Source organism: Talpa europaea (genome assembly GCF_964194135.1).
Source record: "Talpa europaea genome assembly, chromosome: 7".
Taxonomy (NCBI): Eukaryota; Metazoa; Chordata; class Mammalia; order Eulipotyphla; family Talpidae; genus Talpa; species Talpa europaea.
The window spans coordinates 40,053,722-40,079,217 of NC_140074.1; the positions used below are offsets into that span (position 1 = coordinate 40,053,722).

At 37.9% G+C, this 25,496-nt stretch overlaps 1 protein-coding gene across 2 annotated transcripts in view; it reads right to left on the minus strand.

The window, feature by feature from the left end:
• Positions 1-15,053, minus strand: part of CEMIP2 (cell migration inducing hyaluronidase 2) — a gene marked incomplete at both ends in the record, with an annotated part of 51,639 nt that extends 36,586 nt beyond the window's left edge. The window contains 5 exons of one of the 2 annotated variants that reach the window (XM_084238477.1): positions 1,890-2,078; positions 5,641-5,810; positions 9,304-9,865; positions 10,980-11,120; positions 14,723-15,053. In XM_084238477.1, the coding sequence (XP_084094603.1) occupies positions 1,890-2,078; positions 5,641-5,810; positions 9,304-9,865; positions 10,980-11,120; positions 14,723-15,053 (1,393 nt within the window). The remainder of the gene's footprint in view (positions 1-1,889; positions 2,079-5,640; positions 5,811-9,303; positions 9,866-10,979; positions 11,121-14,722) is intronic. The other variant, XM_084238478.1, reaches the window with a different exon arrangement.
• Positions 15,054-25,496: the final 10,443 nt, after the last annotated feature.

Genomic DNA, 25,496 nt, shown 5'->3' on the forward strand with positions numbered 1-25,496 from the left:
TTATCTCCCCTCGTCATTCCCTCCTTTCCTCTTGTCTCCTCTAAATGTGTTCTGTGCCCCAATTGAGGGCACATTAAGAACGAAATGCATGATAATCCAGAAAAAAATCATGGTTTTGGAGATGGAGACAACAGTATCTATTTGTTTTGCTTCTACTTTAAAATCAGTGTAATATGTACTTGGATATTAACAGTGCAAACATTATCATCTTTTCTTTCCTGCTTACTATTATGTATTCTTTTAAATTCCCACCTATAATAGAAGTTTAGAAGCACTTTAATAATAAGCTTTCTTCTGATGCTTTTATTATATAAACTCAGGAAAGAAAAATACAAATAAATCAAGAGTTGAGATTATGGGGATTCATTATCATGTAGACTTGTTAACAAGACTGGGAATTTCTAAACAAAATTAATGCCAGATGGTATCAGAATTTTTTTTCTGTTTTCTGTTTATACTCTGTATTATCAAGAAAGAAAAGTGCAACACTGAACACAGGGAAAAACTGCCAAGTGAGTCAATCATCCTATTTTTTTTAAAAGCACCAAAATTTCCCTTAAACTTTAAAGGTCTATTAAACAGTTACTATAAACACTTTTGTTTTTTACCACAAATGTATAATCCTGATTACAGAAGCAAGGAAAGCAACATAATGAGTGAAATGTCTAGTGAATCCCATAATTAAGGCGATTTATGAGGAAGCAGTGCCCCATACCAGGTTCAGAATCAGCTTCTGGTAAATGTCAGCAACTGTTTCCAAACACAATTTACAGTAAAAATCTCAAAGTATCGGGCCTCCGTGGTAGCACAATGGGTTAGCACCACACTATGAAGCAATCCGCAGCCTCTGCAGCACGAGTTCGATCTCCAGCCGGCCAGGAAGCTACCCACGTGGCACAGCAGACAACTCCTGTCTCACCTGCTGCACCCCTCAGCAGTGTATTTCAGTCAGTCTGCCTGTTCTGTTGCCCACTCTGTCTCTGGTGAATCCTCTCACCCCCCACCCCCACATCTCTGACCTATACCCCAGCTCTTGCATGCATAAATAAATCAATCTTTAAAAAAAATCTCAAATTATCTTGCTCTTCCTCAAAAAGATATATTATTCAAGATAATGATAAGAAATATTTTATGAGGACCTCCCTGGTGGCGTAGGTGGTTGAGTGCCACACTGTGAAGCTGTCCACAGCCTCTGCGGCACAGGTTCAATCCCGGCCGGCCGGGGAGAAACCCACATGGCGCGGCAGACCTCTCCTGTCTCGCCGGCTGCTCCCCTCAGCAGTGTATTTTGTCATTCTGCCTGTTCTGTTCCCCACTCTGTCTCTGGTGAATCCTCTCACCCTTTTGTGCATCTGGCCTGTACCCCAGTTCTTGTATAAATAATAAAAAAAGAAATGTTGTTTTATGAAAATATCTTTTGGGTTCCATTTTTAAATACTAGTAAAATCTACTTTTTTGACAAGGAAGAAGATCCTCAAAAATCATGGGAATTTTTTTAATTAAAAAGAAAGATTTTTATTAAAAATGGATCCAGCTGACAGTTGGATTATTATTTGGGAATAGAAAATTCATAAGAAAGAAACTGGGAATAACCTTGGAGGGAAAAAAAATCAATTCATTTAGTCCATATCTTTTTTTTTCACACCAAAAAAACAGATACAGAAACACTGATTTATTTGTTACATGATGAACACCTACATTATTGCTTTTATCTAATATCCTCTGGGAGCTAGTGTCAACATACCTCACTGCTAAGATCACCAAGGCTAATATTAGCGGTGGAGGTAGCATAGAGGAAGAGGAGGAGGATGATTGGGAGAAAAAAGAACTCCAAGAATCACATCTGAGAAAACAGTCATTCCCAAGAAGTATACTGAGTCAGTTGATACCTTTGACTTTGACCTGGAATCGACTGCAATCAGGACAGGGAAGAAGGGTAAACTCCTCCGCTTGGTACATGGAATAGTCTGTGCTTGCAACCACAATCTGGTCTCCAGCCTTCCAGCTACTAACATCATCCAACAGGTGAAGTTTCACTCCATCCACCACTTCTACTCGAAAACCTGAAAGTGAAACTCCTAAACCAAAAAGCAAGAAAATGATGCATTAAAAGATTTTGTTTCTTTCTAAAATCAATTCTCTTCTTGAGTCACAAATCCAAAGTTACAATAACCAAACCAGCAAATATTTACTAATGCTAACCATGTGCCAGTCACTCTGCAGATACTAATGACAAAAAGATAAAAGTATATCCCCTGCCCGACATCTTCATACATCTCTAACCATGAAAAGGTATGTGTCACTTCAGTTAAGTATGTCTTTATAATTTTGAAGAAGGCTTTCAATCCCCAAATCTCTTACTGTATTTTAACTCAATGCTAAAATGATAATATTGCTAGCAAGCCAATCCTAAAGGAACATCTTATACTATAGTAGAAGCTGCTAAACACAGAACAGATTTATAATAAATACCCCATGCTTTGATTGATCCAAGCACAGAAGAAGAAATAGAATGTTAGTGCACACACATGATCTGAATATTAAGGATAAAACCTTGCCTTAAAGAATCTTTCATTTCCTTGCTTTTGCTCACGCCATAGTCTTTACCTAGAGAGTTAATTCAGTTGAGAAGGGAAAACACTACCTCTTTCAATGATAGTTGTTTACAAAATATCTGTACCTCTCTATCATCCTTCCAACTAATTGGCATACTACTCTGGTGTTAAGATAATGATTCTAAAGGATGATAATAAGAGCAAAAGAAAAACACATTTGATTCAAGCAATCAAAAGGAGAAAAATTCAGTTAAGGTAGAAAGAAAATCAATAGCCTTAGTCTTGAGTCAAGTATTTTGGCAAAACCTAACCTGAACAAATCTTGGATTATGTTTTTTCCACAACCATCTAGTCTAGCTTTCCTGTTTCTACAAAGCATCCAAAAATATACCTAATAAATATAAAGTGGTGTTTTAATGTTTCTTACATTCAGATAGTAAAAGATTATAATAGGATTTGTCAAAAAAAAATTAACATTAATAACTCTAACAATAATAACAATAGCTAACAGTGTTAGGATTTCATACATATAACCTTTCATCAAAACAACTTTGAGAGGTAGGAACAATTACATGCATGAAAGAAAAAGAAATCATAGGTCAGGGAGTTTCAGTAATTGTTTAAAAATGGTACAACCCATAACTAAATACTAATCTAATTCCCAGAGCCCAATTTCCTAATCTCTATTATTTTGCCTTTCCAAGAATAAAGACTGGTAGGTTGAGAACAGAGATTTCATGATAGCAGCAATCACTACCCAAAATCTCAGATTTTTACCCAAAATATTTTCTAACAGGGCAACTAAGAATTATTAATTTTTCATAGAAAATTTTAATAGTGTTCAAAAGGATGATCAAAAAAGATTATTTCAACCAAAAATCTTTTTTATCATCTAGACAAGTTTTGACTTAAAAGATCCTTAGTATTGTTTCTGGTTGGGGTAGGGGGAATTCAGATCAATAATTCCTCACTTTTTTCTGGCTTTAGAAGAAAATCTTGTGCAAGGTTATCCCCTGTTAGTACTATTTTTTTTTAAAGATTTATTGATTGACTGATTGATTGATACATACATACAAGCACTGGGTACAGTCAGAAGCGCAGGAGGGTGAGAGAATTCACCAGAGCCAGAGCGGGGAGCAGAGCAGGCAGAAGGACCGAAGTACACTGCTGAGGGGAGCAGCGGGCGGCAGGAGAGGTCTGCGCGCCATGTGGGATCCTCCTCCGATCCTCCGATGGCCGGGGAGCAGCCGGGGATCAAACCGGTGCTGCAGAGGCTGCGGGCAGCTTTGCAACCCAGAGCTCAACTGCTGAGCCACCGGGGAGGCCCTCCCCTGTTAGTACTATTAAACTGGCAGTATAAAAGGAAAAAAGTTCATCCTCTCTGCTTTTTGGACATAATTTCCAACTCTTCCAGAAAATGAGTATCACTGAGACTAAGGGACACAAACAAGACCCTAAAAAAAAGCTAGAATGCACCCTCTTCTAGAAATGAGAAGTTATCAATAATGTGGAACTGAAAACAAAATTTCACTTAAAGGGCATGTTGATTCAATTTGTCAGTAATTATCCTCTGCCTGGAATATTTTAAAAAACAATTCCCCTAAACTCTTCAGATACATCCACATTCCTGCCAAGAAATACTTCTCATTCACCTCTGTTTTTTGCAAGAAAAAAACATAACTTTTGGAAAGAGCAGTAGTCTTAGAGAAAGAAGATGATTCCTGCTTCCTCATTCATAGGAGATACCAGCTCCTCACCCTAAATCCATAAGATTATTTAGAGGCAGCACATAAGTTCCTGTTACCTACCAGAACTCTAGCTGTTTGCTTTAAAGCAATCCCCTTGTTAACTACAATGACACAAAAACCACCATCATCAATCAAGTCATGTTTGCATCACTGCTAAAAGAGCTAACAGTTATTGTTCACAATAGATGTTATGCTACAAACTTCATATTTTTGACATTTAACACTTCCATCAAACTTCTGTGGTAGTTTATATTATTTCTGTTTTACACATAAGGGTCAGGAAGTCACATGCTCATTATCATATAGCAAGTGAATAAGTGCAGATACTGTGTCTCCAGGAATCCATTTTGGTAAACATCTTGCTATATTACTACTCAAAATACAGGTATGGGCCCAGCCTAAAATAAACCCTTTGAGATAAGTGTAGAAGGAATAAAGTACCTCTTCATTATAATTTCATATCAATTTTGGTACAGTATACAGCAGGACAAGAAAGGGGGTAGGCAAGCACAGACAGGAGGCTGCCAACTCATACCTGTAACTCCCAAAAAACTGGGCACTGAGGAAGTTAAAAAACAAAAATTCTATAGTGAACATCCTTAAAAGAAAAAAAGTCAGATATACCTTCAATACACAGCACCAAGCATTATTTGAACAAAGTATAATTCTTCTGAAAGATGAATTACAGTAAATTCATATGAAGAAATATAAAGACGTAAGATAATTTTACAGCATGTTGTTTAAGGAGAGGAAAACAAAATGAACAGCAGGGCACATATAAGATAAAGACACTAGAGTATTATGTACCAAAATAATGATCTAAGAATGATAGGATTAAAAGTTAATTTCTCCTGTGAACATTTTGATGTTTTCCATTATGTCCATAAGATAAATGTACTAGCTGGATCATCAGGGAAAAACTGCTTTAAAAAAGGATAAATTTGTTTAAATAGCATGCACCCAAAAGTAATATTTGCTACAGGTCTACATAAAAAAGAAGATCCCAAGTAAAAGCAAAAGCTCAGGCTCATTGTCACAGAGCATAACCAAAGAGGGCCCAGCCTATCATAGCTAGATTGGTTAAATCAGAACCTCCAGGAAATAAATCTGCTACTACTAGTTAATCATTCTATATGACTCAAGTAGCAAGAACAAAATCCAGTGGGGGTGCCCAGTAGAATAGATCATTCTCTATTCACCAGGCGGGAAACTATAGGTTTCATCTTCAACCAGCTGTGAAAACTAACCCGATTGTCATTTGAATATAGAACCACTTTTTAAAATACCTATCACAATACTTACCTATGTCCTATAGAATATAAATGGCATTTGCCTACCTTCAATCCATTCACTATAAGCTGTCACAGCGAACTTCTGACCCTCCACAGTATAAAACTCTCTTTGGGCAAGAGCCTTCCCTCCACTACTATGATTTTCATAGTTTCTCACAGATTCATTGCAAGAAGTACTTCCACCATCAATGACACCAACCAAAGCCCAAGCTTGCCTAGAAAGAAAAGATCACATGCCTTTAATTATTTGTTATGGTACCGATCCAAATCCCCAACACAATTATTATTACAAGTGCTTTGAATGCTTGTATTTCACCCCTGTCAATACTGACACCTCTTTTCTACACAAGATTACAAGTGAAACCTTGACTGAAGTAACTGATGCCATAAAAGGAAGTGTACCTGGATTTCAAATCCTTGTTTGTTCAGCTCTGTAACAGGTGACACACCAATGACTATGACTCCCATAAATTATCTACTTCCTCAATATATACCATTTTTTTCACTAATGTCCAGGCCACAACACATTTATTTTCCTTCTCTTAAAATGAGTATGTTTTTAGTGGTGAATTTAATACAATATACATGTATTTATATGTATTTATACATAGATGGTGATTTTTATTGATACACAGCTGAAACTTACATAATGTAAACATGAAATGTTACTTCAATTAAAAAATTATTAAATTTTTCCCTCAGAAATAACTATCACTCACTCTCTCTTCAGCTACTCTTTCTGCAATGTTCTGAAGTCCAGTTGCATAAGAGAATCACAAAGAGAGTTTTAGGAATAAATTGTTGCTCAGACCCAGACCAACCCAGTCATAGTCTTGACAAGCAGAGGCCCAGTTCTAGTATGCTTTCATAGAGCAAACTTCAGTAGGCAACAGAATCAGTAGATAGCTTGTTAAATCAGATTTAAATTGTTTGAGGTAGAGCCAGAGAATTTGCATTTCTAACAAGTTTTCAGATAAAGTTGATGCTGCGGTGAACCACACTTTGAGAAACCCTCAATTAGAGGGAGAGGTTAGAAGAGTAGTTACCACATATTAATTACATGGGGGACCTTTGGCAATCCTGGTGTAAATGATCTAGGGGGGCCTTTGGTGTCCAGACTTTCTCAAAATCTCCAGTTGCGCAGGTGAGGTTGAGATTCTTGGGCTACTACTGGTTTCTTCACATGCTTAAATTGAAGCTATCCAATAGAGTTTAAGGTTTATATACTACATGTTAATTTGTTGAAAACAATGTATTTAAAAATTCTATTTTATTTCTGTGATACTATATATCGCAAGCTTAAGCTTGGGGCCAAAATCAATTAAAAAAAAAAAAAAAAGCCAGAAAATTTGCTTTAAGAATCCCAGTTCAAAACATGAAAAGAAAAATGTCAGTTTCCTAGTCTAGGGAAAAAATACCAAATTTAATCTATGCCAGACAGATGGCTGGATAGTCACAGATAAAAGTTAACCAAAGCATTCCTACAGCCTTAAAAATTCCACACCCACCCCTGTGTGGATTAGCTACTCTTTGGCTGACAATGTTTTAAGCTCTATTTATATTCCTTGATACAGTGGGGAAAAAAAAATCAAACAAAGAATGTCTCAATTTATTATCTCCTATTTGAAGGAAGGAGAGGAAAAAATATCAGAGGCTTCCTTTATTTACCAGAACTGCCTCAGCAACACTAAAGCAATGTTCTATTCTATTACATTATCTTCAAAACACTCCTACTTCCCTCCTCCACTTGAGGAAAATTTTAAACATTATCTTCAAGTGGTATGTTTATGTACTTTGGAGATAATGTCAAAGCAATGGAACGCTGGCAAGGAGTAACAACTCTAATTCTTCCATCAAATCGGCAGTGATATTTTAAAAGGAATTTAGAAACCAGTAGAAAGAGAATCCAAAAAACTCAAAACAAAATATGCATAGCAAATGATCACACAAATCTAGAACAATAATTGCACAAAGAAAGAAAAAAATGTATTCCCTCACAATATTGGCTAATGAAACAAAGTGTCTAATTTTGGAAAAAACTATACTTCCTTTCCTAGTTCCATAAATTATAGAAATAGTCATCAAGGAATGGGTAAAAAATATTCAGATAAGTATTTTTATAACAGATCCAAACTAGAAAACCACCCAGGTGTCCAACAGCAAATACACTGTGATACAGTCAAACAGAAATTTCACAGCAGTGAAATGAGCTAACACTACGCATGACATAATCGAGGCTCAATCACACAGAGCAGTGAGCAAAGAAGTCAGACACAAAATATATCGTCTGCTTCCATTTATATGAGTTCAAAAACAGGCAAGACTAAACCTTCGTGTTCTCCACAAATTTAGGAGTTCACATCATTAACTTTGGTGAATGGACAGGGTGACCTATGAATAGAAATGGGGGCAGAGAGGCCTGGCAATGTTTCATTTCTTGACCTGGGTGGTGGTTACATAGTTTCATATCGTGAAAAATCCTAATGCTCAATATTCATATTTTTAGCACTTTTCTGTATGCAGATTACATTTAAAAATAAAAAACAAAATACCTCCGAGGTTTTGTGCTTGTTATTGCATCTGTCTGGCAAACCCTCCTTCTCTGCTGCTTACACAGCATACTCCTAACCTTCCTTCAGTCCTCTCATCTTTGGTAAGCTTCCTCCAAATCCCCATGGTGATTTTGGGGGCCTTCTACTTACCCTGACATCATACCCTGTAGCTATAGCAAGTGTTTTTTGTATGATCCTCATTTAAGGCCTCAGTTTACCCACTGCAATAAAGGGGCACTGAGACAGTGTCCTTTTATCTAAGCATCTCAGGGTAATGAGCACTTTTAGCATCGCCGACATATTCACTAGGCGAAAAAGTGTTAAAAAAAATTATAGGCCCTTCTTCATGTGTCTTCTCTAGAATTTCTGTATGGCCCAACAATCAATGATCAAAAGAAAAAAGTAAGTAGATCATTTGAACATGATTTTTGAAGTTCTCACTTCTTATGCAGATATATTCTGAATTTTGGAGTACTGTTTACTCCGAAACAGTAAGCAGAATTCAAACTTCTGTTTTTTTGAATTAAATGTTGAGCCAGCTACTTCCCCAGGCTCAGGACTGTATGAGGAAATCATGATTAGAATATGGCACAAGAATCATAAAGAATAGAAATGAATGGCTTTCTTTGCTCTCCATCTAGTTCCTCCTTCCCACATGCCAGGGGGTCCACAGACTTGCACCATTAAACAAGCAGGTTCAAACTGGCCAGCAAAAGACTCCAGTAAGAAAAAGGAAATTGTGTATGTTCTACTCCCTCAGACTTTTAACATAACATTTTTCAATCTTCATACAAAATTGGGCCTGAAGTTTTCCACTCAGAAGTATCCTCAATTAGCCTGAGTTTCAGAGGCAATGAGAGAATATTCACAGGTTAATTGCCCTTAAGCTGATTGTTTTTCAGTACCACATTTCTGTGCAAACATTTCCCCAAGCCCAATGCTACGGTTCACAAAAGGCTTCACAAACCAAAGGCCAGGAAAGAGCTTGGTATCCAGTATCCCATCTTCCAGTACCATGTTTAATAAAAGGTAACCAGACCTGCAAATTGTGTGGTCACTGACATCTGTACTGGGCTGTGTTTCACTGGGATCCTTTCTCCTCTCACACGTGGACCCTGATGCCTCACTAAGAAGGAAAGTACATAGTTGTGCCCACCTGTAACCCAAGCCTTGGATCAGCTTGCTTCCCAAGCGGTCCTGGATCATTTGTATGGTTCCTTGTAAAAGGCTTTTGGCTGCTGAATCTCCGACAGCTATGGCAACAATGCGTCCTGGATCCTGGACTCTCAGAAATTCCTGTAGTCGCCTACTCTCATTGTGGTATTCATGGGTATCAAACCTCACACTTTCCAAAATTTTGGCCGTGTCTTGATCAATGACCCTCACATTAAGACCCCTGGAAAAGTCCTTTTCAAAGACATAGGACCCAAAGGTCAAGCCTGAGGAATGCAGAGTTCTCGCCAGCAACGTCCAGGATGCCTTCTGTGCCCCGTGGATCTCCAGTGTCCCTCCAGCTTCCACACCAATAAATTTTTTGCCAAATATTGGCATATTTTCACCTTCATCTGATTTGCCATACAAGGCAATTGTCGCTTTGGATTTATAGCGGCATTTTTCTGCTCCAATATGAAGCGCCCCACCATCCTTGATCAGGATGTAACGAGTCCTCAAAGTAATATTTCTGAATCCATCCTTATCATCCCCAAACACAAGCAGTCCTGTAGGAAGCAACACTAGTGTGAGCCAAGCCAAGATTTCACCTTAACATGGAAAAAAAGACACTTCCACCATTAAGTTGCAAAAAAAACGTAGTAAGCATCCACTTAGAAAATTGGTTTTTAAAACAGAGAAAAGGAAGAAATGAAGATTTCATATTTCAACACATTAAAAATGCCCATTTGTGGGGAGTCCGTGGAGGCACAAGGGGTTAAGTCTCAGCACTATCGAGCTATGGCCAGTCACTGCAACATGAGTTCCATCCCTGGCCAGGGAGCTAAGCCACATGGCACAGCAGACATCCCCTGTCTTGCCCACTGCTCCCCTCAGCAGTGTATTTCAGTAGATCTGCCTATTCTGTGCCCCACTCTGTCTCTGGTAAATCCTCTCACCCTCTACACCTCTGTTCTACACCCCAGTTTTTATATGCATAAATAAGTAAATCTTTATTTTAAAAAATGCCCATTTGTGAATTTCAATTCATTCACTTTAGAGGTAAATCATTTTAGAAAAATATCTAAAAGGCTACAAATCTGAATCTCATTGTTACATATGTTAATTCTCATCTTCTCCATAGTTGTAACAGATTTAGCTATAAGACATCACCCACCAGAACTATTTCCTTTTCTGTAAATCAAGAGTATTGACTGGACTGACTTCTGTTTCTTTTAGCTCTTCAGTTCCATGGTTCTACCTTAGGAGCTTTCATGACTCCATGGTTACAGTGACATGACATCACATTCCAGGATATGAAATTATCTAAAGAAAGAACATCAAATGTTCCCCAGAGTAAAAAGCAAGCATATGGGGGACCTCTGTGGTGTCACAAGGGGTTAAGAAGCAACCTATAAGCTGTCCACTGACTCTGCAGCACGAGTTCGATCCCCGGCCAGGGACCTGACCCACATGGCGCACAGCTCCTGACTAGCCCACAGCTCCCCTCAGCTGTGTATTTCAGTCTGCCTGCCTGTTCTGTTCTCCACTGTCTCTGGTGAATCCTCTCACCCCCCACATCTCTGGCCTGTACCCCAGCTCTTGTATGAATAAATAAATCTTTAAAGAAAAAAAAAAAAAAAGAGCAAGCATATGGGCCCAAAGACAGGCTGGGCTACTTACCTCCATCCTGAATGACTAAAGAATTCACTGTGGCATCTGAGGTCAGACGGAACATATCTCCTTCCTTAATAACAACTTGCTTTGCAGGATCTTGTCCTGGATCCCAGTTCCTGAGACGGGGGTTTTGATCTGGGCAATTCTCTACAAAGCAATGCAACATTGATAACCCATCAACCCAACTAAATAGAAGACCTTTAGCCAAATCTAAGTACTACCATCATTTATTTCAGTAAGAGCTGACATATTTTAATTTCCTGACATAGTATGGAAAGCCCCTCCCACCCCACATATACCTGTCAAAACCTTTACTTTTTCAACACATAAAGAAGATTCCACCACAAAATTTAGTTGCTAGCATCCAGTTCTGGTCAAACTTCATAAGCTAAAAATGGGGTTGCCCTGAATCATTCCCTTTGGAAATAAATCAACAGAAAGTGGCAACACTGTGACTTGTCCCTGGATCATACTAGGAAGTTGTTTTAGAAAATATATTCACAACATACTGACAAATAACAATGGAAATTGCTAAGCAATATGTATACTAGGTCTTCCCAAGTTCCTTCCTAAGTGAATCATAAAGGAGGCAATAATAGTATCCCTTCCACTGATACAAATTGCTCTCTTCAGGCAGGTACACTTTACCAACAAAACTGTAAGAGGCAAATGGTTAAAGGCATGAATTCTCATCTGCAGCTTTGAGTAAACTACAAATTAGAAAAGCTAACCCAAGACTACTCAATAAGTACAGTGATAAGGAAGTTCCCCTTTAAAAAATAGGGTTCTTAAGTGGTAGTTGTCCTCTACTAGAATTAGAATTTGTCCCTTGAATAGGTGTTGGTGAAAACACAAGTATTCCATATTGCCATAGATATTTCATGCATGAGACTTTTAGCCTCTGCTATAATTACAATTATGATCAACTTATGACCAAGTACTTACTGATTATCAAAGAGCCCACGCTATACTAAGATACTACAGAATGTATAAAGCATAAAATAAATTTTTAAGCCCTTAGAACTTATAATCTTTTAGGAGAAAAAGCAACTATGTATGAAATAATTAAGTACTGAACAAATTGGTAGTTACTGTAGGTACAAAAGAGCTCAGGAAGGGGAAGGGTGGGGCAAGAGTAAATGAGGCAGTTTCAACAGACAGATGACACAAGTCTCTTACAGGGTGGAGAGAAGTTAAATAAAGGGCATAGACAGGGGAGATAAGAATACTATTCATGCAAGTAGCCTTTGCAATTCAAGTCAATTTGATGCTCTGAGTAACAAGGTGCAGCCTATATTTTTAAGCTAAGAGAAATACAGCAAAATAGGATATTAACAAGATATGCTTGAGAATCATGTGAGGGTGTAAGGTATATTATGGGGAATAATATGAGAAAAAGTAGAGAGATTGGGCGAAACACAAAGATACTCTTTCACATGGAACAAAAAATTTGATTTCTTATTTTGAACTGGCGTAACAAGTCATTTGCAAATGCCATGCCATTTCATTTCTAAGCATTCATATTGCCCTAGGAGTATGCTTTCTCTTTGAGATGATAGTAACTACTAGTTAAAATTGCTCTCACTGGTTAAGTCTTTGACAATTATTTCAGGCAATTAATTTTTGCCATTGCTATTTAATTCTGATAATAAGTAATAAGAAACTTTAAACTTTTCTTTCCATAGAAGAAAGAAATCTTTTGCATTTGTTCTGACTTAATACTTAGGATTTCTTGAATATTTTTCCTACCTCCCATTCTTCCCAGAAATCATCTAGCTGGAATCCTCCATGATGTCATATCAGAAGTAAATGTTTGCCCCATGTAACAAGTGCTGTACTCAGTTACAGATGGAGATCCAATCTTTTGAGATCTAGAGTCTATTACAATAGTTTTATAATTCCACTTAATTATGTATAATTATTCCCCAGAAGAACGTGCTTCATGAGAACCATCACCAAAAATTCCAGTCTGTTTCCTTCTAGTAAAGTACACTTAATGAGAAAATATGTGCTCTACAGAATACATTAAAAAATAGCTCGGCCAGCCCCATCTCCCTAGTTATCAGTTTGTTGAGCAGTGGGTACATTATCAAGGTCACGTGATAGATACAACCACAGGGAGGCTGACCCTGAAATAGTTCAGTATACCAAATCTTTCCACTGCTACTCTGCACTTAGACCACCAAATTGTAAAACTCTTGAATGCTGATTTCAGGAACCACATCGCTGATTCAATGTCTTAGATAGAATATGAAACATCAATAAAAGCCACAGATTTAAGCCCTGATTTTCTACTAATCTAACAAGTCTTTCCTGCAGATTACTTGTAAAGAATGACTCAATAGCAGTGAACTTGTTTACTCTGCTGGACAAAGGGGAAAAGAAAGTCAAGGTGAGGGGCCTCTCTGGTGGCACAGGGGTTAAAGTTTAAGGGCTATCAAGCTACCACCAGTCGCTGCAAGAGTTTGATCCCCAGAAAGCAAGCCACATGGTGCAGCAGACCTCTCCTTGTCTCATCTGCTGCTCCCCTCAGCAGTGTATTTCAGTAATCTGTCTATTCTGCTCCCCATACTGTCTCTGGTGAATCCTCTTACCACCACCCTTCTCCCGCACCTCTGGCCTACACTTCAGTTCTTGTATGCAGAAATTGATAAAAACAATCTTTTCTTTTATTCCCAAAAAAGTCAAGGAGAGACCAAATGGGATGCAGTATTATTAGGTATTTATAATGTGGTCTACAGGCATGGTCAGAAAAGAAGTATTGGAATTATCACTGCTAGGACTTTAAAGTCTCTAAATCTGTAAAGCACCAAGTCTTATAAATGGTAAAAATACTTCTCAAATGTTGTCCATTAAAGGTGGCATTTAATTTGACAAAATCTGCTGCACGCCGTAAAATACACGCAAAGCTGGATCCCATTCTAGATTATGGTCTGCTTCTCCTTCCACAGCCCTAAGCCCTCTGATTTTCATGTGGATAGATGGGATCCATTCATAAGGCAATCCTTTATTGGTAATATATTGCGGATAACAATAAAGTTCTTCAAAATCATTTAAAGTCGAAATACATTACTGTTGGGTTGTTAGAAAATTTACGATGTATTTTTTTCTGTTTTAGCCAAGCAAAAATCTGTCATGACTTTCCCGACAACGCAGTAATTTGAAAAGCAAAGGCTATTTCCTTCCTATTTGATATTTACTTACGAAGTAATGAGTGGTTTTCACACAAATGTATCAGAACTTAAACCGCCTATCAGATGTTTCCTTTTTATCTATCATTCCTCAAAAATATCTGAAGCTTCTCTTTTGGAATGGTCTCCCCAACTGGTTTCAAATGGCAGAACATAAATATTATTTTCATTAAAATAATCAAATGCAGTTTATCACTACCTTAATGACCCAAAAAACTTCTGCCAATATGAAAATAGTAACTTCTACAAAGGATGAAATCCTGCTAATGTAACAATGAAGACTTCTAAAATTAACATTTTGAAAAGAAATGGTCCAAGAACATCTGGAGACTGCCACAAAGTAGCAAAATACAAAGGAAAGGCAATCCCTGAATTTTATTACTTCCAGTGGATTCTTATAATTGCTCTCATTCTAAGAAGTGTCACCCAACTTTCTCTAATTGACATATTAGTTAAATAGAGTCAATTTAAGCTAACAATTTTTTTTTCCATTTCATTCTACTATTCCCCCTTCTCTCTCCTCCCCAGCATAAGTTCTTCAAGTATATGTGCACTTACCGTCTGGCGCATACTTGGAGGATATTCCTAAAATGACTGCAAGTGCAACAAAAAATGAGAAACTAGTAATAGCGAAGCAAATGAAAGTATTTTTGTGCCTTCTCTGCTTTTGGCTTTCTCTCTGGGTTTGCTGTCCTTCAGGTGAAAGAGCAAAGGTAGCCCGGGCTTCCTGTCTGATGGAGGTAAATTTGGCTGAAGCTTGGCTCTTTGGAGGAGGAGGGGGCCGCAGTGGGACAACCTTGCCTGGAACGTAGCCAGATGAGCGATGGCTGCTTCCATTCTGAGGCTGTAGGAAAGCAGGGGAGTGTCCCCTGGAATCAGTGGTATACATGATACACTGTCACTGTGAAAAAGAAAAAAGTTAAGGTTAAAAAACATGAGGATTGTATGACTTTTTAAAAATATGTTAATTATTAGATTATAGTTCAGGGAGGCATAGGGAAGTACGGAGCAGTTGAATTATTATTTCAGGTTCTCTGATAGATATTTATTATCTAGTCCAGTGAAGTAAATAAAAGTTCCCCCCAAAATTATGTTTTGGAAAATCAAGGTGATTAAAACAACATTTTAGCCTGGAATCATATCATACAAGAAAAAGACCCAGAAAACAACTTGTAAAAATCAAGATATATAATCAACTTATCCCATAAGATCCCCCTCTCAGTAATAGTACGTGGAACGTAAAAATCATTCTTCCCATTATTTGCCAAGCATTGTACTAAATGCTTTACAATAATAATTTCTAGCTCTAAAAGCCATACTTAGGTAGATGGATAAGCTATTTATTTTGTTTTTTGAATAAAGAGAAAATGATGCTTATTCAAGTTTAATGACTCATCAGGCTCCTATAGCTGATAAGTTTCAGAACTGGGGTTTGAATCCAAACTTTCCTTCTATACCATAAAACACTGTGTAGCAAATTAACAGAAAAAAAAATTATTCTCATTACTTTAGTCAAATTTCATTTGTAAAATCCCAGACACAGCCTATATGCCTGCTTATTGGAATACCACAACCACCATGAGGTCTACTTTCTTGCATTCTCTGTAGACTTTGCTGCCACCCCAAAACCCAAAGGGATGTCTGTGCTGGAATATACCACTCCCTGGTCCTGAGAAAGATCTTCAGTGATTCTGTTACAGGCCAACCCCGATATAAAATAATGGGTTGCCCGATGGTGGATCCTCTCCCCTGTGCTTAAAGGGGACTTAAACTGCAGGTACACAAAGAAGGTTAACAGAAGGTTCATTTACAAGGGAAAGGGAAATTGAGGAGATGAACAAATCAGGGAGAAAAAGAGGGAGATAAATTCTTAAAAGCATCCTCCCCATTCTGCTGACCTGGAATCCCAAATGACCCACCAAGACCAAACCTGCCTGGCCAAGAGCACAAGGCAAGAGAGTGAGCCCCCCACCCCTCACATGGCTGGTTATAAACACAAGCCGGAGAAAATGACTGCTTCACTCTGCCCTTAGGTCCTCGCCACCTCCCTTTGGGGATCATGGGATTTGCAGTTCCCACTGTCTTGATGGAGTGGGGCTGGCATCCATAAAGCCTGTATGGAGTTTGCTCAGGACATCCATTCCCCCTAACAATTTGACCCAGGACAGATTTGGACACAAGTTTCCCACACAGGAAAGGCTGCTCTGCTCCAGTCATTAGGCATGCTTAATATTTGGCATGGGATGCAAGGCAGTTCAGAGCTATAATGTGCAACAGAAACGTGTGGGTCTTAGAGAATTTTTCAGAGCAGGTGCTCAGTGACACCAGCTTGTCCCCAGAGATGCTGGCAGCCAACACCAGGATCTTTTCACTCACACACTCAGTACACCCAGCCGTTGCTCAGTCTGAAACAGCAGTTGCCATCAGACCTGTCAACCAGCAGCTGAAAATTCTCCTCTGTTTATTTTGCAACTTTCCAAACATTACATTCTCCTCTTCAAAGGCTGCATTTTCCCACTAGATTAGAACACCTGATATTCTTAGTCTTTTTTATGTTAAATATACATAACATTAAAGTTACCATTTTAACCATTTTTAAGTGTATAGTTCCATGGCACTATGGACACTCATGGTCCATTTCCATCCATTTCCAGAACATTTCCCTCACCCCAGATAGAAATTCAGTAACCAAGAACAAGTTCCCATTTCCCCCGTCTAGTGCCAGCATGCACAGGGCAGGTTCATGATCCATTTGGACAGAAGGATAAAGAGATAAAGAGAGTCCTGGAGCCCTCAGTGGATTTTTCAGGCTTTAATGCTCACTCAGGGAACCAGATACACAGACACAACAGGCACTCTGGTTCTCGTTCTCTCTCTCTCTCTCTCTCTCTCTCTCTCTCTCTCTCTCTCTCTCTCTCTTTCTCTCTCCATCTCATGGTCTCACCTCTTCTGTAATCACACAGCTCATCCTCCCATGGTCACTGCTTTTATCGCAGCCTCTAAGTGCAGGTATGTACACTTGCACATGCATGCACACCCATGCCCCAGGTGTCCACAATCAGGCATGCGTGTCTCATGTCCACACTCCCAAGCGTCTTCCACATAAACACAATCAAGGCCACACGTGATAGTCACAGAGGCTAGTGGCATAAAAAGCCTATTAATTCACTTACCCTACACCCAGTCTCCCAATTCCTGCTAATCATTATAATGACTTTTTCAAAGTATCAAGTCCACGTACATGCTTAATGCAATAAACTATGCGACAGCTACCTTTACTAATTGTATTCTAATGCCACTGCTCTTCAGCTGCACGTCATGGTCACCTGGTAACACTAGTGCTCGGTGCCACACCCTAAAACAACTTAAAGATTAAGGCTCAGATCCAAGCATTGTGTTTTAAATGCTTCTCCCATGATTCTAATGAGTGTCTAGGTTGGGGTGGGGTGGGGGGGTCCCTGTTCTAGCACAACTGTTCCCAATTTTCACTGTGCATAAGAATCACTGGAGAAGCTTTTAATAAATGTAGATTTCTGGCTCTGATGGTGCAAAAAGAGTCCTTCATTTTATATTTTTAAAATATGTGTTGGTGACGCTTGAAGTAGTTGGTGACACTTTAAGTATCATTATTCTAAGCTCTTCTAATTGAAGACAAAGTCCACATGTCATATGAAGACCACAAGGTGGCTCTATCAAGTTCCAACAGACAAGCATTAATGTTCAGGTGTTTAATTTCCCCACTAAATTTCTCATGGCAAAGCAATGTAAGTATTTCTACCTGTTTTTATCACCAAACTATAGACTGAATTTACTTAGTGAGAAAATCTGACATCTTAATATCTCCTTAAAACCTTACATTTTTATTAAAAAGTAATAGGCATACAGATATTATAGCTAAGACGATATAATTAATAAAATGAACAAACCAACACAGAGTAGTTACTGCCAGGCCCTGTTCTAAACATATTACAAGTATAAAGTCATTTAATACAACAGATCCATGAGTAGGTACCACTATTCCCATTTTACACATGAGAAAACAGAGGCCTATGAAAGTGAATTAGTTAGTATATGGAAGACCCAGATATTTTGACCCTAGAATTCAGAATCTTTAACAATTACACTACTGTCTTTCAAAACAACTGAGAGGCAATAATCTCAAAGATTCATTTTTGCATAATGTCACTAGAACTGGCTAAATCTTGAAGGCACATTAATCTCAGGGAATTCCACATGAAGTTCAAGAGATTATACATGATTCTTATCCAAAAGAAGCTGACACAAAAAGGGGAAGTCCTTTTTTATTTTTTATATTCTTTTTAATGCGTGCCTAAAAATTTCTGAATGAAACCTTACTGTTACTTTGCCAAGTTAAAAAAAAAGGAGAGTTATGCAATGTAATGTTCCTATAGCAATGACTGGATAAATGTTATTCTGAAGCTCAATGGCTTCAGAAACATGATGTTCAACCTCTTCCATTATTTCCCGTCCTTAACAACCCAAGCATCCCAGTCGCCTGACTTCATTCAATACCCTAATAATTAATCTCCCTTATCCTCTGCCAAAACAAAGAATAAGATCCTTGCCATAGAGTACCTCTAAATTGCTCTAAACTACAACAAATCCATTAAACACAAAATGTGGTCATTAGGGTGGCCACAATGAGCGTTTCCAGGACCCAAACCACCTGGAAATTAACTGGGATAGAGAGGGAATCTAATCAAGAATTGTTGCTGACTTTACATGGGGCAAAGAACATTCCAGAGTCAATGTGTCTGTCAAAAACACCTGGTTCGTGGGGTTTGATTTCTGAACAAAAGTGATTACGCTTAAGCTTTGTGACAAAGGAAAACAACACTGTTCAAGGTGCTACTGAAGCAACTGCTGCATGTGCCCAGCAGCAGAGGCAAAGGATGGGCCCCCGGTGCAGTGAGTGCCTGTAAACAAAGACCCCTTCATGCTCATCCATTAACAAAGAAAGGACTTAGTTAGAAATTTTTGAGTGCCAGGCTCACCAGGGTGGGAGGGAATCAGGACTATAATCTGCTCTGAAAGGGTGTGGGAATCTTTTGTTTGAAGCTGCAATCATAAGATACGTCATTGTTTCGGGGTGAGAAAGGTTGTTATTACTTAACGAACAAGAGGGCCCTTTTGTGAAAGATAATGTCTCCAGATGTACCCACAATAAAATAATAGGCACTGAGAGTAAATGAAGTCACCATGCACTGGGAATAATTTGTGTCTTCGTGGTCACAAAAATATAGCCTAACATGAAAATGTTGGGTGTATTTGCCACAAACTAAAATGGTCAATAAATCAAAAATATTTATGGTTGCATTTCCCCTTTAATACCTCTGCAAAGCTATATTATATATAGTCTGAGCTCATCCGCTCTGTTTAACATGTCAATGCATAAGTAGTAAATAAAATCATTCTTTTCTTAAGAAGTAACATGTAATTACAACTGTATCTTAGAATAAATTATAACCAAAAAAGCCTTATTTTATGCAGATTTCCCCCTCAATTTATTCATATTTTTAGAGATACAAAATTCCAATGCTGTGCTTTAGGACACCACTTTACATGTGGGAGTAGTATTATGAATCAGCTACTTAAAATATATTAATAGTTATAGATTTAAATGATCTATGGGGGGAAAATTGACGTTTCTCTCAGCCAATAAGCAACTGTGAGCTCTTGCTGTCATTAGAGGATGGTGGTAGGAACTATAAGGAATAGACAAAAGATTTACAGCATCCCCAGGAAATGTAATCCTATATTCAATTTTAAATCACTTGCTTGAAAGACGAGTGAATTCACCAAGGAAATACTGTGAAATTGGTGGTAGGTTCCCAGGCTATCTGAACAATGACAGTTTAATCCATAAAGTTTTTAGTGTTTGTAGTGTTAAGTTTTGAGTTTGGAGTCCTGAGAACAAAAGAAGGACCTAATAGAAGAAAGTGTAAGAGTTTTCTTTGGTTTTCAAGACGACTACTATTACGTGCTTTTTAAAATTTTTACCATGGTTCTGAGTTTTTATGTACCATATTGTAACTTGTTAACTTTCTTGTAGCTCAGCAAAGGCAGGGTAGGTACATTCAGTAAATACATTTGATTAATTTATTTGGTAATAAATTACAATAAGTAATCACAGAAAGTAACTTGTTTAAAAGAGTTGTTTTTCTGGTAGAAAGCGCCTACTATTTAGAAAGAACACATCAGTATTTTCTGATATATTTTAAAGGTTATTATATCCTGTGTAAGGCCCTAAAGACATAGAGATAATCCAAAAAGGGGGATAAATTCAAGTCATTTGTATTGAATTTGGCAATGCACTCCACAATTTCTGAAGCATAATTTTTGGTATTTAGATAGTCCTTGAGAAAATTATAATGTGAATATTAATTAAATGGAAGATAAAAATGGTAGATAAAGCTGGATAACAAATTAACTAATTTAAAAAGTAAAATCATGCAATTAAAAATTTGCATAGGGAAAGAAAATTGCATAGGGATTTAGACAAGTATTTAAAGTAGATAATGAAGGAAATTACTAAGACTATGAAAACATTATATCAACTTAAATAATATAAATGCAAATGCTGAAGGGAAGCATTCAAAATCTAATGCTTTTGTCTAGTTCTCAGTTGTCCTTAACATCCTATATGAAATAATAATGCCCTATTATTTTATATTAAATTCTTCTCTTGGATAAAAAGTGTGTATAACTTTGAAAAATAGCTCAAGAAAGGCAGGGTGTATACATTTATTTGGTAATAAATTATAAGTAATCACAGAAAGTAACTGATTTTGAATTTTAAATAATGTTAAAGGAGATCATGGTTGTCGGGTGTTTTGACCTATAAAAGGGGGCATGATTTTAAGAAAACCGAGATAGGGCCTCCTCTGGTGGCTCAGCGGTTGAGTGCTGGGCTGCGAGGCTTCCCCCAGCCTCTGCAGCAACGATTCATTCCCTGGCCCTGGCCGGGGAGGGTACCACAAAAAAAAAAAAAAGAAAGAAAACTGAGATATCCTCATGTAAGGTTTTCAGACATTGTGAAAACTTATTCATGAAGGTTTCTCAGGATTCCACAAGAAGTTCCCTTCAAGTTCAAAACTCCTGGTTTTTAGTTAATGTATGAAATTTGTCCACCTCCTCCAGTAGACTCCTTTCTTGAAAGCAGGGACATCTTATTCATTTTGTTATTTTCACAGGATTTTACACAGAGGAGGTCCTCTTTAGTGCTTGTCGAATTTAGATCACAATATTCCTCTGTATAATATACACACACAGGAATTTCCCATTAAATCCTTCAATATCTTTGGAGCTCTGGGAAATTTGTCTAATCTCTCTATACCATTTGTTTACTTCCCACTTCAAGCAAAAAAGTGAACACATTAGGTTTTACAAACTACAAATCCCAATGTGAGATCCAGAAGGTATTACAAACAGCCTCAAATTGGAATTCTGAAGATTAACAGCAGCAAAATAGGTAAGGTTTTCACAATGTTTGTAAGAGTTTTAACAGTACACTAAAAAATGCAGTAGACACACAAGGAAAAGGAAAACATTCCACTGCACTTGACACTGTTCTGCTGGCAGCCAATACAAGCTGATCAAAGAGAAAGTTATCTCCATCTGGAGATAGCAGCAGTTAACTCAAAACACTTACTGGTGCTTTAAAAAGGGCTCAGTTTTCGGGGCCTCTCTGGTGATGCAAGGGGTTAAGCACTGCGCTATGAAGCAATCCACAGCCTCTGCAGCATGAGTTGGATCCCTGGCAGGCCAGGGAGCAACCCACATGGCGCAGCAGACCTCTCCTAACTCGCCCACTGTTCCCCTCAGCAGTGTATTTCAGCCAGTCTGCCTGTTCTGTTTCCGGCTCTGTCCTGGTGAATCCTCTCACCCCCCCCCATCTCTGGCCTGTACCCCAGTTCTTGTATGCACAAATAAATAAATAAATCTTTAAAAAAAAAAAGGCTCGGTTTTCACGTTCTTCGCACTGCTGAGATGCCAATAGAGAAGACAAGGTCCTTACCACACACGTTTATTACTTACACAGTGGTTGAGGACATCTGTCCTGGGGCCCATCCACCCTACCCCAAAATCATCCAGCCACTCTAACCTAATGCAGAGGAGATCCACAGCTTCGTACCATGCCAGGCAAACTGACCTATCATATCGAACTGACATATCATACCAGTGAAAAGGCAGCACTTTTGACTTATTTAAGTGCTTTTAAATCCTGCCTACACTTTTTATAAGAATTTACTTTTGAAGGGACAACACAGGCTTGTAGGAACAGTCAAGAAGGTGGTGTGACTTCAACAGGTTTATTCTTCTTTGAAGAATATGATTCTCTGATTCTTTTGTCCTTCATTCTTCTTTTCTTTTCCTCTTTTCTTGTTAATTGAAGTAACATATATGATTCAGAAGTATGTTACCTTATCACACCCACTACCACGGCACCCACAGTCATCCACTATGAGGATATAGTACTTAAAGCAGTATCCAACCTAAGGGTCCATTCTGCCATTTACATAGTTTTTTGTTTTTTGTTTTTTTTTTAATTTATTTATACAAGTACTGGGTACAATCAGACGCGTGGGAGAGTGAGAGAATTCACCAGAGCCAGGAACAGAACAGGCAGACTGATGAAGAAATACACTGCTGTGGGGAGCAGCGGGTGGCAGGAGAGGTCAGTCACGCCATGTGGGACCCTCGCCCAGCGGCCGGGGATCGAACCAGTGCTGCAGAGGCTGCGGGCAGCTTTGCAACCCAGCGCTCAACCGCTGCGCCACCAGGGGAGGCCCAGTTACATAGTTTTTGCTTTTCAAGCATTTCAGTACAACTGATCAAAATCCAGCTGAAGGAAAAATTTGCCTTTTATTAAGATCTTGGGAGGTCTTTTTAACACAATCACTGTTGTGCTCAGTCACTGCAAAAAGTAAAATATGTCAAGAAGGAGAGGGAGTTATGAATTATGAAACCAAAGAATAGATGTTCATAATTATTAGTAACTATCACCTGTTAGAAATGTTAACCAATTCCTAATGGCTTTGAAATGGCTCCAATTTCTAAGCTCCAATTTTTAGGAAAAAACAGAATAACATCAAAGTGATTATCAGGCTTGGAGTGCTTTTTTTTTCCGGGGGGGGGGTTTATTTTAGATTCAAATTGTGTCTGTAATTGATAAATAGTGAGCTCATACTTCAATCACACAACACTGTTCAGTAAGAAATAAACTTAGCTAAGTCAATTTCAGGGCTTTCTAGTTTACCACATTGTCAAACACATAGCTAAGTGTGATTAAAATTTTGATGAAGACTTCATTCAATACAAGTTTTAAGGATTTCAAAATCAGAGACTGAAAGACTTTCAGGGAGGAGGGATTCCTTTTACATGTACTTTAGAGGACTATATTTTATTACATACTCTATTCCCAAAACACATTTCCCAAAACAAAAATACGCATTTCTATAACAAGTCCTGCAAAAGAATTCAACAAAACACTATGTCTATACACATAGGTATTTGGGAGAAAACAGCCAGAGAGTGGAAAAAAACAGTTCACCTTCATTCAGAAACTGGCTTGGCTTCATGTGAGGATAGGCCAAGAATCAAATACCCTGAAACTTCTACACAGGACAGTGTCTTCACAGTACTTCATAGGCACATTCTACATTATTACCTTGCACATGTCACAGTCTTTGTTTTTTTCCTTCAACTCTCAAAATCAAGGTGTGTCATTACCAGCCATGATCGGCACAGTCCCAAGAAATAAGACATTTTGCACACTGAGTTTACTTAAGGTGACCCTGGTACATTTTTATTAAGGTACCCAAGCCAATATTTGAGGGGGGGGGGGATGAACCAACCCTTAATTATAAACCTCTCCCTATGAAGTCAAACAATAAGGAACTGAGAAACTTTAATTCTATTCCCCTGCCTTTTCTCTCTTAGGTGAACTTAGACACACATGATGAATGCTATCCCTCAAAAGTTAAGCTACTATTATCTAAGAAAGCAACATACACCAGACTTCTAAGTTGGTGTCATATATATTTCATATCTATCGTCCTTCAGAATGAAATGACTCTCCCAATACACACTAACCCCATTAAAATATAACAGAAAAATTATAGGGAATATTGCAAACATCTAGTCCTAAAAAGACTGCATATTCTAAAATTATGTTTCTGCCACTGAGCATTTGAACTGAAATAAGCATTATTTAAAGTGTCAAGACATTGTTTTTCCTCTTAGAAATTCACTTTTCAGTTAAGCTATATACTCTCTTTGTTAGAAAACCATATTTAGGAAATACTAAATTCCTGGTAAACAAAGTTAACTAAAAAGATTATGCATTTTTTACACTGAAAACAAAACAATAAATGAGTATGGGTCTATATTTAAGGAATTCAGATTAACAAATTAGTTGTATTTTCATGAAAGTGGTTATGTCCTTGGTATATTACTCTGGGCTCTCCTGATAAAATACCCAATGCCTAAAGTCAACCAAGTGAACATTTACCATTGTAAAGTTAAATAATTGAACTTTAAGAAATATTCTTTAATTCATACTTATACTTACTTATCAAGGTACAGAAAGCAGATGCCCAATTTTTCTGCCACAAATTATATTCACTTATCCTGTCTTTTTTCAATTCTGTTGAACATACCAATTAAAAGCAATGCTTGAAGTTAAAGCCAAGATGGCTGGTAGAACAAAAAAAAAAAGCAGAGAACATTATCATGCCCAACAAAAGGCAAACAACAGGGCAAAAAATATAAATCCACAGACCAGGTGGAGAGAACAGGCGACAATGAAGAATATCATAAATTCCTCAATCAAAAATTAAAAGGCACAAAGTACATAGAACTCTGACTGTAAGTAAAGAATTAAAGGGTAAGCAAAATTGCAGGAAGATTCTTCTGAAAGAAGGAAAAAGAAAACTATTGGATGGTTTCACTTATAGCAAGAATATAAGGAAACTCAATAAGACATCAGTGTAAAAAAGTAAGAGTACAAAACACAACAAAGCAAAAACAGACAATTATAAATCAGAGCCAGCCTGCAGGGGAGGAGGAGGGAGAGGGATCAGAGGGAGGGAGGGAGGAGCACAGGGGACTGAGGTGATGGTGCATGGGGTGCCTTGGTGAAGGAAACTCTATGGGGACTACACCTGGGGGGGGAGGCAGCAAATATTGTTTAAAAATGAACAATGATGTAAAAAAAATTAATTATTAAAAAAAAGATTTCTTCTGAAAATTTAGAGAAAGAAGGAAGGGGTCAGCTTACCTACCAGTTCTTTGCTCTTCACTCCTGCCT